The 15,557-nt window shown below is 48.5% G+C and overlaps 1 protein-coding gene across 4 annotated transcripts in view; it reads left to right on the top strand.

The window, feature by feature from the left end:
• Positions 1-15,557, top strand: part of LTBP2 (latent transforming growth factor beta binding protein 2) — a 99,599-nt gene that overhangs the window by 35,148 nt on the left and 48,894 nt on the right. For 3 of the 4 annotated variants that reach the window (XM_072963419.1, XM_072963421.1, XM_031678803.2), the window contains exons 4-7: positions 11,051-11,241; positions 13,392-13,562; positions 14,057-14,263; positions 15,063-15,349. In XM_072963419.1, coding sequence (XP_072819520.1) covers positions 11,051-11,241; positions 13,392-13,562; positions 14,057-14,263; positions 15,063-15,349 — 856 coding nt within the window. The remainder of the gene's footprint in view (positions 1-11,050; positions 11,242-13,391; positions 13,563-14,056; positions 14,264-15,062; positions 15,350-15,557) is intronic. The other variant, XM_072963420.1, reaches the window with a different exon arrangement.

Raw genomic sequence — 15,557 nt, 5'->3', positions numbered from 1 at the left:
CTTACTTTCTCCGCACTGCAGATGTCACGCATGGGGAGAGTGAGACACACCTCTCAGGGCACTGGGGAGCTTTCTAAGCTGATGTTTGTTCCGTGCCTGGGGCAGTCAGCAGAGCTGTTACTTGACCCAGGTGGGTGTGTGTGGAGTCCTGGGGCTCCAGAAACTTCACCGGCTCACCCCTGCCACCCCCTGGGGATCACAAATGCCCTGAGAAGTCTTCTGGGAGGTGAGGGTGGGGAGGAGTGCGCTCTTGGTTAGGCTGTGTGGGTGGTAGGGGCTGGCGGGGACCCCGGGGGGGAGATGCCTGTGATTGCCTTCCTAACAGACCATTTTTAATCTTGTTCCTTCCTAGTAAAAACATCTTCCTTCAAGGCTTCCCTTTTATACATGAGATCCAAAGGATAAGACCCAGACTTTTGGCTCTACAGCACAGTCCCAAAGCATAACTCTCAAGCCATGATATAGTAGAGAGGTTTAGAGAACAGGCTCAGGAACCAGATGCAGATGTAGGCCATCTGTGTTTGATCCCCAGCTCTGTTCATCATTAGCTGTGTGATCTTGGGCAAGCTACCTAGCTACTCTGTGCATCATCTGTAAAATGGGGATAATAATACTTCCTCCCTAATTTTAGTGATGATTAAACTAGTTAATATATATAAAGTGCTTAGAATAGTACGTGGCACATAATAAACACTAGGTAGCTATTTGCTATTATTTATCATCATCCTTGGCCCCTCCCATTTTCCCTTTAACCAAACAGGCCTCCTTACCCCCTTGAACACCATCACTAGCACATTCTGGATCTATCCCTTGCTGCTCATGGTTCTCTCTGCCTTCAGTGGACTCTGCCCTCTCCACCCTTTCCTCTAGAACATCACACAACCTCTAGGAAGTCTTCCCCAGGCACCCAGACCCAGGCACCAGTCTAGGGAGGCCTGAAGCATCTTGGCCAGGCAGCTCACCTAGACATGAGACTCCTAGCAACTGCTGCTTTTCCACTGTTAGATAGTATGTACCACTCAAGTACAGGGTCTTGTCCCAGGGCCTCTGTGCATGGGGGTGTGTGTGTTGCACCCCACACAAAGGTCAGGGTGTGAATGGGGCTAAAAATCCAGCCTGCATTTTGATCGCCCAGTCCTCACACAGTGCCGTATCCGCCTGAAGAGAGCAGAGCAGCCTCTAAACTGGCTGCACTCGAGCCCCTTTTCTAATCCCCACAAAGGCACCAGGTGTGCTAGCCCTCCCCCGCCTCCCACCTCCATGCCTGAATTGTAAACTCTCAGAGGCAGGTGCTTTTCCCTCAGTGCCCACATGGGTCCGTACACCTTCTGAGGTGTTCATAAGGGCACCTTGGAACTGGTTAGATGATGAATTTGTGACTTCCAGGGTCCCCACGAGCTGACAAGTCTTCCTGGGGGAACCTGGAGCCAAAGGCTTCAGACTGCTGACTGCCCCCCGGCTGCCTGTGTGTGGGGCCCAGCCTGTGCTGGAGAGATGGGAGCCACAGAGGAGGTCAGAGTTCAATGTGATGACTGTATGGGGGACGGCAGCTGTGTGCCCAGAACTGTGATGTCTCCATGGAGGGTATAAAGAGGGTAAGATCTGGTCCCTCCTTCCTCCTCTGGGGGGTCTGTGTTTCTGGCCAAGCTGTAGCTCTTTTGGTGGTCCTGAAGGACACAAAGGAGCTCTTGGAGAGGCCCTTTCTTTATTCCCTTCTTGGTGGAAGAGATGGATTGCTGGCAAAATGACACGTGTGTAGAAAATGAGAGACATTTCCTTGGGCCCTGGGCAGCCCGTCCAGGCACCTTCTTCTCCTTTCTCTGCCCCCTGAGGTGTCCCAGATGTGACCCCAGGAAGCTGAGCTTCCTACCCAGCTCCCTGGCCCATCCTGGAGAGAAAAAAGGGATGCTGAGTCTCAAGGGGCAGGCACTTGGCAGCCTGTGAGACAGGCTACTCAGTGGAAAAGCATTCTAATGACTGAGGCATGAGGGGTCTGGAGGGTGCAGGAGAGCGACGAGGCTCAGGGGGCTCTCTGGACCCTTGGGAGACTGAGGCAGTACTTATGTAAGGCTGCTACAGAGGCAGGAACTAGGCCTCAGGCCCGGGCTCAGTGTCTCCGGGATGTGCAAGGCTCTGCTAGCCTCCGCCTCTCATTTTCCTGCAAGGAAGCAGGGTGCTGTGTTCTCTCCCAAGCCCCTGGGCGAGCAGAACAGGGTGCAGTTCTGGGCAGGAGAGGCTCCCACGGGTTCTGACCCCTCCCCACCCCTCAGCCTACCAGGACCATCCCCTGGAGTCTGTGTGCCTGAGCTCTTCTCAGACCTGGGTGTGGCCAAGAAAAAGCTAAAGGCATAGATCTCAGAGCAGGGGGATGTGACTCACAGGTGGCCAGGTGGGGCTGGGTGGGGGCCTTGGGCTGACCAGTGAGGCCAAAGGGGTCAGGCGAGTGGGCACAGAGGACCAGCAGTAGGAGAGGTCTTGACCCAGATTGGGGAGGCAAGTTCTCGGCCCTTTCGGGAGGGCACCAGGGAGTGAGGGTGCAGGGGTTGGCAATGCCGCATCCTGTGCCAGGCAGCAGGCGGGGGCTGGATCTCTCAGAAGCCATGGGCCCAGAGCCCCACCCTGAGCAGGAATGCCTGCTGCTTCCTTTCAGGCACGGGCAGAGACCAGCTCCGTGATTCCAGGGACGTGGTACTCCTGCCTCTCCAGGGACCGCCATGTCACTGGGCAACCCTGGCTTTGTAGAAGTCTTTCCTCCTGCTGTGCTGGAACCTGGTCCCCTGTGACATGGTCCTGGGTCCAGGTCTTCTGGAAATTCATTCTCTTTCCTGCTACACCCTCCTGACATCTGATGATACATATTGCAGTGTGGGGGCAGGACAGAGAAGTTGAGGAGGGTGCAGATTCCCTCAGGCCAGGACAGTCAGGGAACCCAAGTGCCTGGGGATGAAGAATGCAGTGAGAGTAGGCAGGGGAACCTTCTAACTTCATGGCTACAAGCCAAGATAGACTTTAGGGGTTCAAATCCCAACCCCTCCATTTTCTATACTGAGCTGTTCAGTACGGTAGCCATCAGTTACAAAGGGCTATTTAAATTTAATTTAACGTAGAACTCAGTCATATCACCTGCATTACCAAGTGCTTAAGAGCCCCAAGTGGCTAGTGGCTAGTGGCTAGTAGCTGGCACATTGGATAGCACAGACTAGAGAGCATTTCCCTCATCACAGAAAGTTCTATTGGACATTGAGATTCTAGATGAATGACCTTGGACAAGTTCCTTAACCTCTCTGTGCCTCAGTTTCCTTTTCTTATGGAGTTAATAACAGTACCTAGCCCCCAAGGTGATTGTGAAGATTAGATAACATAATGCAAATATAACAATTAATACAGGGGAGGGTATAACTCAGTGGTAGAGTGCATGCTTAGCATGCACGAGGTCCTGGGTTCAATCCCCAGTACCTCAATTAAAAATAATTAATAATAATAATTAATAATTAATAATAAACCTAATTACCCCCCTACAAAAAAAAGCAGTTAATACACAACACAGAATTAGTGCTCAATAAATGTTCATTATTATTGTCTAAGACAAGCGGGACAGAGTTCAAGTCCTCCCTTCCTTACAGTGATGTCTGGGAACCCATCAACTTAGCACATAGGATAACAAGAGGCTGGGGATTGGTGGCTACTATTTTAGCCCAGCATGGGCCTCACCTGCTCGGCCCCCAAACAATATATTACCTAGAATCAGCAGGCTCCTGGCTCTGTGCCAAGGCCACAGTGTTCCCTCCTCTTCACCCTCCAGGGATGAGTGCCCACTTGTTCCCTGCCAGGGCAGGGCAGATTTGCAGTGGGGGCTGGGGCATGAGGTCTGGAAACACTAGATCCCTGGGGGTTCAGCACAAGGGCCGTCTGACCATGCCTGGGCGTGAGACCTGTCTAGTCAATGAGGAGGAGAGAGGGAGCAGAGCTCTGCGAGGGCTTCTGCCTGCCTCGCCAGGACCCAGATTCTCAGGGGAGATTGAGCCACTCAGGAGGTGCCAGGGCATGTTCACTGTAATGAGCTGCAGTCACAGCAAGTCCAGAAGCAGAGATGGAGTGAATGCTCTCCTGTCTTCAAGCTCTCCCCTGTCCCCTCCTACCTCTCTGACATCTCCACAGCCTCTTCCTCTGTCTGCCCCTCAAGCACTGTTGCTCCCCAGAGCTACTCCTCTGCCCTTATTTATTCTCTCTTTATTCCTGTTTTTCCCAAAGTGTTTAGGTGTCAGAGCACCTGGAAGTCATAAGAAATACCAGGAACTATCAGTGTAATTAATTCCATGATTAGAGCTGGGAACAGTTTTATTAGTAGAAACTATGACAGACGTCTGTGTGCGCAAAATAAAACCTGCTATAGGCACACGCATGTATCCCTGAAAAGAGCAAGCCGTCAAGTGAAGTGATGAGCTGTTGCCACATTTTTCCATCAATATTCCTTTACTGCTTGTTCATTTGCTTTATCGTGTGTAAGCAGAAGAGCAGTAGCAAGTGCCAAAGGTTGGAGACAAATTTATGAGAGCAAAACCTAAAACTGAGACCAATTTGTTGATTAATGCATTTCCCCCTTTGAAATTGGAAAGTGTTAGCAGGGTTAACACCTCAGTCCAGCAGTGGAACTCTGAATAGTGGTTTGTTACTCATACTCTCCCCTGGTGATATCATCCCCGCAGCCACCACCTCTCCACCATAACTCCCTTGACTGTGTCCGAAGCCCCAGCCTCACTCTTGAGTGCTGCCTCCTGGGTATTTCCCCCTGGAGAGCCATCCTGAGGCACCAGCACTCATCATGTCCCAAACCAAGCCACTTCTTGGATCCCTAGTTGAGATTCTTGGCTCTTAGAACCCTCTCCACCCATGTGTCTAAGCCACAGCTGGGAACTACCTATGTGTTAAATATCCCTTGAATCCATGCCTTCTTCTTAGTTCCATCCTTGGTCCCTGCTAGCTTAGGCCACATCCAAAGCCTTGCCTCCAACCCTCCCCTTTCTGGTCTATCCACCAGTGGGTAATCTTTCACCAGAGTAATAAGCATTTGAAAAGACCCATTCCATCATGTCCTAGACTGGCTTGAAGACCATGAGCCTCTAAAGGCTAATACATGGCTCCTTCTGGGCCCCCACAACTTTGTTGGAGGCTAGTTCCTTTGCCTAGCCTCCATTGGAGTGGAGTGGGTAAGAAGTTCTTTGCCATCCTTGAACCTCAGCGTCTGGCATGTGGTAGTGTTTGTTGAATGAGTGAAGAGGGTGGGCTGCTCCAACATCTCCAGGGCTGCCCCCTTACCCTTCAGTACAGTCCAGACACCTCCCTGATGTTTCAGACCCTCCAATATATGGACCTGAACCTACAGCTCTTTTAATCCCTCAAAACCTCAGTGAAATAGCAATAGAGAAATGACAATGGTGGGGTGGCTTGAGGCTGAACTTACCTTGGTTGGTAATCTGGCTTCTGCACTTAGGAGTTCTGCAACCTTCAGCAAGGCATAGAGCCTCCCTACCCTGTTTTCTTGACTGTAAAATGGGGATGCTGAGTATCTAACTTCTAGGTTTATGGCGAGGCTTTAATGAAATGATGCATGTGACGTGCATTGTTGGCACAGAGTAAGCCATTCATTAAATGGTAGCACCAGTTCATTCCCACCCACTTCCTACTCTCCTACCCCGCCACATACACACACATAGGAAACCACTTGTTAATTCCCAGGGTATCCTTCCAAGATTGCTTTATGAATATGCGAATAAATTCAACATGTATCCTTATTTTCTCTATTTTTACACCAAGATTTACATGCCCCACAACAAGAATCAGCAAACTCTTTCCATAAAAGGCCAGATAGTAAATATTTTAGGCTTTGTATGACATATGGTTTCTGCAGCAACTCAGCTCTGCCACTGTAGTGCAAAAGCAGTTGTAGACAATGAGTGTGGCTCTGTTCCAATTAAACTGTATTTATGGAAACTTAAATTTGAATTTCATATTGTTTTCTCATGTCATGAAATATTCTTCTTTTGATTTTTTCCAACTACTTAAAAATATTAAAAAAAATTGTTAGGTCATAGTCTATACAAAAAATTGTGGGCCAGATTTGGGCTGTTTTTTCACTTTTCTATATCCCTTGGAGAGCTTTCCCTATGGATGTAAAACAGCTGTGTCTTTCTGTTTTAAGCGCATAGGACTCCATCCTGTGGATCTCTTAGTTTGTTTAACCAATCCCCTGCGAAGTGACACTTAAGTTGTTTCAGTTCTTTGTAAAATATTTTGCTATTTCAAAATAGTGCTGCTATGAATAATCTCGTTCATCCATCATTTTGGACATTTACAAGGGTCTTAGGTCAGAGTCTCCTAGAGGTGGAGCTGGGACGTGATGAGTGTGTGATTTATTAGGGGAGGGCTAAGAGGAGGAGGGAAGCAGAATGGGAAAGTGGAAAGAGCCACACAAAGGTTGGTCCTGGGAAAATCAAGCCAAGGCCATCCCTCCTGAGCCTCAGATTCCTTATCTATAAATTGGAGATGCCAGGAAAAAAAATTGACATTTATTTTTATTATAAAATAACGCATATTTACATTTACTGTGAAACATTTTTACTGAGAAAATTCCAAAAATGTGGAAACATAAATTTTAAGATGGTAGTTACACATATACAGGCACTCTCATTGTCAAGGACCAGCCATTGTTTACAGGTCCTTCCAGAACTTTCCTATGTCTATAGAAATATCTAGAGGGGAGAGAGAGAGGTTTTTCTCAAAATACAAAACTAGAAGTATACTGTCCATATTATTCTGCAACTAATTTTTTTTTATCCAATAAAATAATGTGAATAAGATGATGCATTTAAAGCACCTGGCTCAGTGCTCAATCCTTGGGAGCTATAATTATTCTATACAGCTTATAGGGACATTTTAAAACTTTCTTTCGGCAGCAGAACACTTATCAAACAAAATAGTATGTAGAAGCCCATTTATAAATTAGGCACAGTGGAGCCTCCAGGCTGGGGTAAAAGTGGGTGAAGTGGAGGGTACAAAGCCCCTCCTGTACTTGTCTCCCCATCACTGTTTGAAAACCTTAGTGTTTTGGGTGGGTTGTGGGCACATCACATTTAACTGAGTGGCATTATTATAGTATGCACTGTCCAGGAAGTTTTCACTTAGGTCTGAAGATCCCAGCGAGCTGAGGTGGGAAGGTTTTCTTCCCAAATTGGTTGAAAGAGCCCGAGAGGCCTCAGGCCAGAGCAAATCTTGGTGGATTATGTAGTCCAGTGTCTCCCCCTTGGCACCATGCTGGTCTGTGATGGAGTTTTCATTGGTCTATGAAGAAATGAAGAAAATAAAGTCAGTGAGGTGAGATTTCCATATAGTTAAGCTTATTCAAATGTTTCCTACTGGCATTGAAATGTCTTTTCTTTCATGAAATTATGGCAGTAATAATTGGTTGTTGTTGTTGTGTGTGTGTGTTTTTTACTGTCTTAACTAAATAAAAAGTTGGCAACTTTTTGTTGATCCCCTGAATTTGTTTCAAAATTTTACTGATCCGTGAAATCCTGAAGTCTAGAGATGGCTGTTCTGGTCCATCGCGGCAGATTTGCCAGGACTTCCCTGAAACAATCCCAGAGAAATAATTTTGTGCCAGGCGAGTCTGAGAACCACTATCCTTTAATGAAATCGCAGCAGCTCTTCCAAGGCTGATAGTGGACAGAACATCCCTCGGGAACTGGAGTCCAAGAAAGTCACCTTCTCAGTGAATCTCTCACTTCTCTGTTGCCACCACTCTCTGGGAGCCAGATTCGAGCTGAGAGCCCACAGCCCTCCACTCATGGCGGGACTCCCTCCCTGCCCAACTCCAAGTACTGAGCTGGGGCTTATAAAGGGAGATAGCAATCTCCTTATGGGGCACTTTCAGCATAAGACACAAGACCTATCAAAGAACCAGGGCTTCTTCCTTTACTTGGCTGTGGGCCTCTCAGAAGGCAGGACTTTCTGACTTGTCATTTAACCTCAAATCCTCATCACAGCAGTAGAGGACAACGCGCTGGTCTCGGAAGGCTCTGGTTTTTAAAAATACGCTGATACTAGATTAGACACTTGGCCCTTTATATGTAAGGATGCTTGGACAGTGTAAAAGATATTTGGGTTGTCTTTTATTCCGCTTAGATACAGAAGAGTTCTCAGTGGCTTGGGGAGAGGTACTTTGTCTGAACATTTTTTCTTTCTTTGAATTTTTGAATTCTGGCATAGTTTTCAACTTGTGACTGCTTATTTATACTTTCAAAACAATCACATGGTCTTTCTGTTTCTCTTCATTCTCACCACAGCCCAGTGAGGTGGCAGTCACTATTCCTGTTTCACTGATGAGGAATCTGAGGCTCAGGGGAGCTCAGTGGCGGCTCAAGGCCGTACTGCCATTGGGAGGCAGAACTGACATCTGCCTGGCCCAAATCCTGTCCTCACTCCTCTGTACAGACAGGTCCTTTTGACAACTAAGGAGTACATTTTTTTTTTCTTCTCTGCAAAGTTAAAACATTGGCTCTTCAGGAATTTGAACTCAGGAATCTTGGGACCATTAACATTGAGTTCCAATTAGAGAAACAAGTGACAGTAACAATAACAACAGTGACAATAAACTGCCAGCACAGGACCCTTTGAGCTGCCATCTTAACTAGATTGGAGAGCTCTTTGTCAATGTCAAGTTCAGAAATGTCCCAGTTGGTCTGGGCAAAACCTGATCGGCCCTCTTCACCTTTCTGTGATGCTGACACTAAGCTAAACCATGGTACCAGCCAGGTATCACCAGGAAGAGACTCCTGCCAACTCACCAGCTCATTTACCTCTCACTCCTAGGCACACTCTTGGAAGCCATTGAAAGGATTGTGTTTTCTGCTGCAGCTGATTGTGCTGACCTTCTCCTGGGAATGAGGGGCAAGTCCCTGAGGGCTAGGCTCCCCATTCTGGTCCATTACAGCTACTAGAGCTTCTGGGGTGGCTAACGGGTCCCTCTCCCACTCCAGCCCTCAAACTTGGGAAGCAGATCGAGGCGTGGTTGGGGCTTTCAGGGTGAGGATTTGCTGCTCGTAGCACCAGAAGGAGAGCAACATGTAGCTCATGGGAGCCAAGTCCTGGGACAACAGCGCTGGGGAAGGGCCCGAAGGTGCCGGACTCTGATATCTCTCCAGGTTTGGCTTCTGCCAGGAAAGGATAACAGGGAGATTGCTTATGGCCTGGGCACCAAGGACCAACAGAACTGGAGTAGGTACGGTGCAGGGAGAGGGTCCCAGGACCTCACCTCACTTGGACAATCCAGTGGAGAGGCTAGGGTTGGGACCTACCAGAGGAAGGAGCACCCCCACCCAGGTCTGAGCAGAGGCTTCTAGGCTGAGCTTCTGACATGGTCTGGGCTGGGTCGATAGCACAGGAGTCAGACTACTCTGGGTTGGAATCCCGGGGCCCTGATTTACCTGTTATATAACTTTGAGCAAGTAATTACTATTTCAGCTTCAGTGTCTACAACGTGCTCACACTCACCGCAGTCCAGACACTGTCATGTAGACAATGGTTCATATACATTGTGACAGAGACAGAATATTTACAGCAGAGGCTGCCTTGTAGAACAGCCTGCTTAATAATGAACATGTAAAGAATGCGTTCAAATTTATGAGACAAACAACAGCTCAAATAGTTAAGATATTAAAGCACATGAGCAGAAAAATTTCACAGCTGGTAAATAGATGTATGGAAAAAGTTCAAATTCAGAAATAATAAAAGAAGTAGATAATGCAACACTGAAGTATCATTTGTGATGATTATTATTGATTTATGAAAATTAACAGTACACTATGCTGGTGAGGCTGCACTCTGCGTGGTATGTTGATATGTTTTGAAGCAACCTTTTCAGAGAGCAATACTCCAGTATATCTAGAGCCATAAAAGTGTTTGAAATCTATGATACAGTCATTCTAGTCCACAGACTTAATCCTAAAGTAATAATCTTTTCAAAATGTTTCTTATAAGGATTTTTCAAATGTACAAAATAAAGAATAGTTTAATGAATCCCCCTATACTAAACGAAAATTTTTTTTTAATGGAGGTACTGGGGATTGAACCCAGGACCTCAGGCATGCTAAACATACGCTCTACCACTGAGCTATTTCCATTCCCCACCAGGAACATTTTAACAGAAGAAAAAAAGCTGTACGTGTCAGGATGTCCCCAGATAAAAATTTAAAACAATCTTAATATGTAACAGGAGAATGTCTAAATAAATTGTAATTCATCTTCAGATACACTATCATGTAGCAATTAAGATGGTAAATATGAAAATTGTTGAATTGTATAAAGCACAATCTGATGGTAAGTGAAAAATCAGAATTTAAATTCTACCTACAGGTGATGACAATAGTGTAAGAGCATATACTTGAGCAAAGGTTAAAAGGAAATATGACAAAGTATTTGCTGTATTAGAGTGGGAAGATTGTGAATTCATGGATTCATCTTTTTCTCCTTGACTATTGTTGTTATATTATTTTTACAATAAAATTAATGAGAGGGATATTTGAGGCTCTGCCCCTGAATCAATCTGTGAACGTGTATTTGTTGGGAACCGCTTCCACAGGCAATTTGTTGTATTAAATTGTTGTATTAAAAATGGAATAGGGTAGGCACAGGATTCAGTTTTGGGGCAGGGGCTTGTCTGTAAGAATCTCAAAGACTCTGAGAACGTCAGAGCTACATGGGACCAGTGTGGCATCTTCGTTTTGCCCTGAGACCCAGGGAGGCTAAGTGACTTGCCCTGAATACCCAGCCAAAGCCGATTCCACGGAGGGTTAGGCACTCTCACCCAACTAGCCAGCTGGCTTTAGCTCAGTCCCCCATCTCAGAGCACTTCCATTTTCCTGGAGTTGGCAAGAAAGCAGCCAAATAGAGAACACTCTTCTAGTGCAGGGGTAGGGGGAGGGCATCCTGAACTGGAAGGGTACAGAGACACTGCTGCCAGGATGCAAACCCTATGCCCTGATTGTCTCCACAGGACCCTGAGTGGGCTCAGCCAGACCCACCCCTCCCAGCAGCACGTGGGGCTGTCCCAGACCGTCCGACTTTCTCCAGCCACTGCGGCCAGTGGTCAGCTGACTTCCAATGCCCTCCCTGTGGGGCCAGGCCTTGAGCAGAGGGATGGTGCCCAGCAGGCAGCATATCTGGACCACCTCTCATCCCCTTGGGGTAAGGACACCCTGTCTTCAGGTCCTAGAAGAGTGGGGCATCTAAATCTCTGACTTTCTTCTCCCCACCTTTGCTTCCCTCTTTCTCTCTCAGAAGTGCTGAGTTGTCACTCTCATCCTTTCAGCCAATAAACAAACAGGTGTCAAGCACCTGCTTTGTGCCAGGCTCCAAGGGTTCCAAACCAGCTGATGGGGACTTTGCCCCTTTGAGACACCTAGACCTGGATTGATCTATTTCTGCCCCACCTGTCACCCGTCCTGCCTTTGCTTCCTTCATATCCAGCTGTGACTCTTACCTCCCTGGCCCTGGTCCTTCCACTTCATCCTTCCTGCAAACCCCAACCCTCCTCAACCAAATTGACCAGTTGCTTCCTTAGCAACTAGAGTGGGGCCTCTGCTTCCCAGAGGAGACAGCCAAGCGTCCCTGCAGATTCATGCCTCTGCATGTTCTTGGTTGTTCCCCAACAATCTCAGCGGCTCCCCAGAGCACCTCGCCTTCCTGTCCATCTGCTCCCCCGTGCACAGCAATCATTCTCTTACCTAAACCCATGCCCTGGCTGACTGCCTTTCTTTGTTTTCCTTCTTTTTTTTTGTTTTTTGTTTTTTCTTTCTTTGTTGTTTATTTTGGTTTTACTTTTTTTTCTCTGTTTTCCATTTTAAAAATTAAGGTAAAATTCATATAATGTAAAATTAACCATTTTAAAGTGTACGCATCAGTGCTGTTTGGTATATCCACAATTTTATGCAGCTACCGCCACTAATTACAGAATGTTGTCATCACTCCAGAAAGAACCCCATGCCCATTAAGCAGTCACTCCCTTTCCCACCCCGACCCTGCCATGGCCCCCAGCCCCACTAATCTTCTTCCTGTCCTTACAGATTTGTATATCCTGAACATTTCATTTACACAGAGTCATCCACTATGTGGACTTCTGTGTCTGGCTCTTTCACTTAGTGTGGTGTTTTCGAGGTTTGTCCATGTTGTGGACTGCACATGTCAGTGCTTCATTCCTTTTTACAGCTGATGACCTTTCTTGTCATCTTGAAAAGGAGGTGCCCCTCTTCTTGTCTAAGGCACGCCCCCACTGTTTCTTGACTCCTCTGGAACACTAAGCTGCCACTTGCCCTCCCGCTTCCCCGTCTCCCCTCCACCTTCTCCGGTCCCCCTCTCTCAGACATTTCCCTACAGCATATGCAGTTGCTTACAGCTCTCCCATTCTCACACACACACACACACACACACACACACACACACACACACACACACACGGTTATTTCTCCACTTTCCTCTGGCTTCCTTTCTATCTCTCCTCCCTTCACAGTCAAGGCTACAGAGACTTCCCTTCTCAACCCCTCTGCCTCCTGGCTTCCCTCCCTGGGCCTTCTGTACTGAATAAAAACCCCTCTTCCCCTCCTTTGTATCTCCACTGCCACCACCGTGTTAAATGAAGCAACCTCAGTGCACACGGCTGCAATGACCTCCCAACCGATCACGGTAGGGCATGAACCCCCCATACTCCCTCTCTGATCTCTTACTGAAAATTTTCAATGACTTCCCACCATGAACCAAATAGTGTCCTATCCTTGTCTGGCCATCAGGGACACCAACCCTGACTCTAATCATTCTTTCAGGCTTTCTATTCCTCCGCTTCTCTTGGAAAACCCCTACTCTGGCAAGTCTGAGTTACATTCTGTTCTCTGCTTTTTGGCTCAAAGCCCAGCTGCAGTCCTTACCAGCTCTGTGACTTGGGCTGCAGCCCATCCTTCTCTGAGCCTCAGTTTCCTTAACTGTCAAATGGAAATACTAACTTGGATATAGGAACATTGCCAATAAGCAAACAGTTTAACCTTAAAAATGGCAATTTCTAATAGTTCAACCTAAAAGTATGCTCAAGAGGGTTGAGAGTTACTGTACATGAAGCACAAGCTTAGTTGCTGGCTGGTTGACATCCCTCAATAGACAGTGGGCCACGGGCTATTACTTTCTGAGATATTACTCTGCCCGAATAATGAGACTTGCTTTCAGTAGGAACTTAGCAAATACCCTTGGGATGGATTCAACCCAGTCCCATGGGCCTTTCTAACCAGCCTCTGGAGGTCACAGCTGTGCCTCTCAGCCCTGCCCCCTGGACCCAAGCCCTCTCTCTGCAGGGCTGAACCTCACGGAGAAAATCAAGAAGATCAAGATCATCTTCACTCCTACCATCTGCAAACAGACCTGTGCCCGCGGGCACTGTGCCAATAGCTGTGAGCGCGGTGACACCACCACCCTGTACAGCCAGGGCGGCCACGGGCATGACCCCAAGTCTGGCTTCCGCATCTGTGAGTCCATTCCCACTGTCCCCTTTAGAGGGTTCCCAGCTGACCCTGGGAGTGGGTGTGGGGGTGACCAGTGGAACAGGTCGGCCTGGGGCTGGAGCCCAGCTCTACTGCAGGAAGGAAGCCCAGTGCCCCCAAACTCCTGTGAGTTGTCCTCAATCACACAATGCTGGATCCTCACCCAGCTCAGTCACTTGTGACTCTGAGCAAGTTGCATAACCTCTCTGAATCCAGCTTTCCTCCAGGGAAAAGTGACGGTGTTAATAGTGCCACTCCCTCAACCCCCAGGTTAGGTTATTTTGGGGTAAAGGCCTGGTTATTATCCATCCTCCTTCACTTCCAGGCTCCTAGAAAGTCCTTGCATTTAGGGGTGCTGGGTTCCCCAAGCCATCCAGATTTGGGGTCCTGCTTCCCCTGCCTCCTTATTGTTACTCACTGGCCCCATAGTAGGTGCTGCTGTGTTTCCACCGCCAGTCACCCTGAGGTCGATGTTGTAGATTTCTGCCAGATCCCCTGTCTGAATGGAGGCCGCTGCATCGGCAGAGATGAATGCTGGTGTCCTGCCAACTCCACCGGGAAGTTCTGTCACCTGCCTGCCCCCAGGCTGGACAGAGAGCCTCCAGAGAGGGGCCCCCGCCACAGGGCCCCACCAGAGAGCCCCTTGAAGCAGTCCACCTTCACACTGCCTCTCTCCAACCAGCTGGGTGAGTGTGGGGCTGGGAGGCACCCTGCGTAACCACATAGGGTAGGTGCTGGAGTCTTGTTGGAGGGGACAGGAAGCTGTTGCCAGCACTTCCTTATCTACCCTCAGGGTTCAGTTTCATTCCCTGAAGTTCCCTGGTTCCCTGTTCTCTCCTATGAATTCATCCTTTTTTTCCTTCCTTACTCCCTACTGGGTGCTATGGGTGAGACAGAAGGGTATAAGGGCAGGGTTCTGACCTCAAAAGACCCATAGTCCTAGACAGTAGAGAGGGGATGGATGAGAAAGAGAATCACATCATAAAACATTTCCTTTTCTATACCTTCCATTATCAGGTGTCAAATAAAGGGCACAAAAGATACAGAATTCTATAGATCGTCAGGGGATAGACAGCCCCAAGCCCAGGGTGTTCAGGGAAGGCTGCATGGAGGAGGTGGACTTCAGTTAGGCGTTAAACAATGGGTAGGCTTTGGTTAAGCAGAGGAGAGTGGGAGGGGCTCCTGGCAGAGGGACTGGCGTGAACAAAGGCATGGAGTTGGGACCATGCAGGATCGGTTGGGCTGAGCTTGGGGGTTCTGCAGGATCGTGGGGGAGGTGGAGTCAAAGGTAGTTTAGAAGTTGGTGATGAAGGTTCTTCGTGGAAAGGTGGGGAGTGAAGGAATTTGTGCTTCATCCTGTCCTCCCTGGGAAATTGTTCTGGGCTTTGGGTAGAGAGTGGAGATATGGAAGGAGAATTTTGGGGAGACACACAGCCAGTGGGTGGGGCCCTGTTTCCCACCGCTGACTGCAGCCCCTATGCCCAGCCTCTGTGAATCCCTCCTTGGTGAAGGTGCACATCCACCACCCGCCTGAGGCCTCCGTGCAGGTCCACCAGGTGGCGCGGGTGCGGGGCGAGGCCGAGGAGGCCCCGGAGGAGAACAGCGTGGAGACCAGACCCTCCCCCCGACTCCCAGCCAGCCCAGGCCACGGCCACTGGGACAGCAACAGCATCCCCGCTCGGTCCAGAGAGGCCCCTCGGCCCCCGCCCCTCATGGTGCCCAGGCCTCAGGGACTCCTGGGCCGGTGCTACCTGAGCGCTGTGAATGGACAGGTGAGAATGAAGCCTCCTGCCGGGGGCTTCCCAGACAGCAACTTCTCCCTGAGCTGCCCCTCCTCCTTCTCTTTCTCCTCCTTGTTCTTATGAAATTTGAGTGTCTGCGGGTTCTCCCATTCCCCAGCTGGAAAAATTCAGGGCGTAACATCACCTGAGTGTGAAGAGTCTGGGCCTCCTACCTGCGCTCCATTGGGTACCTGTCAGT

This window comes from Vicugna pacos, chromosome 6 (genome assembly GCF_048564905.1).
Source record: "Vicugna pacos chromosome 6, VicPac4, whole genome shotgun sequence".
NCBI classification, from domain to species: domain Eukaryota; kingdom Metazoa; phylum Chordata; class Mammalia; order Artiodactyla; family Camelidae; genus Vicugna; species Vicugna pacos.
This window is presented reverse-complemented; position numbering and strand designations above follow the sequence as displayed.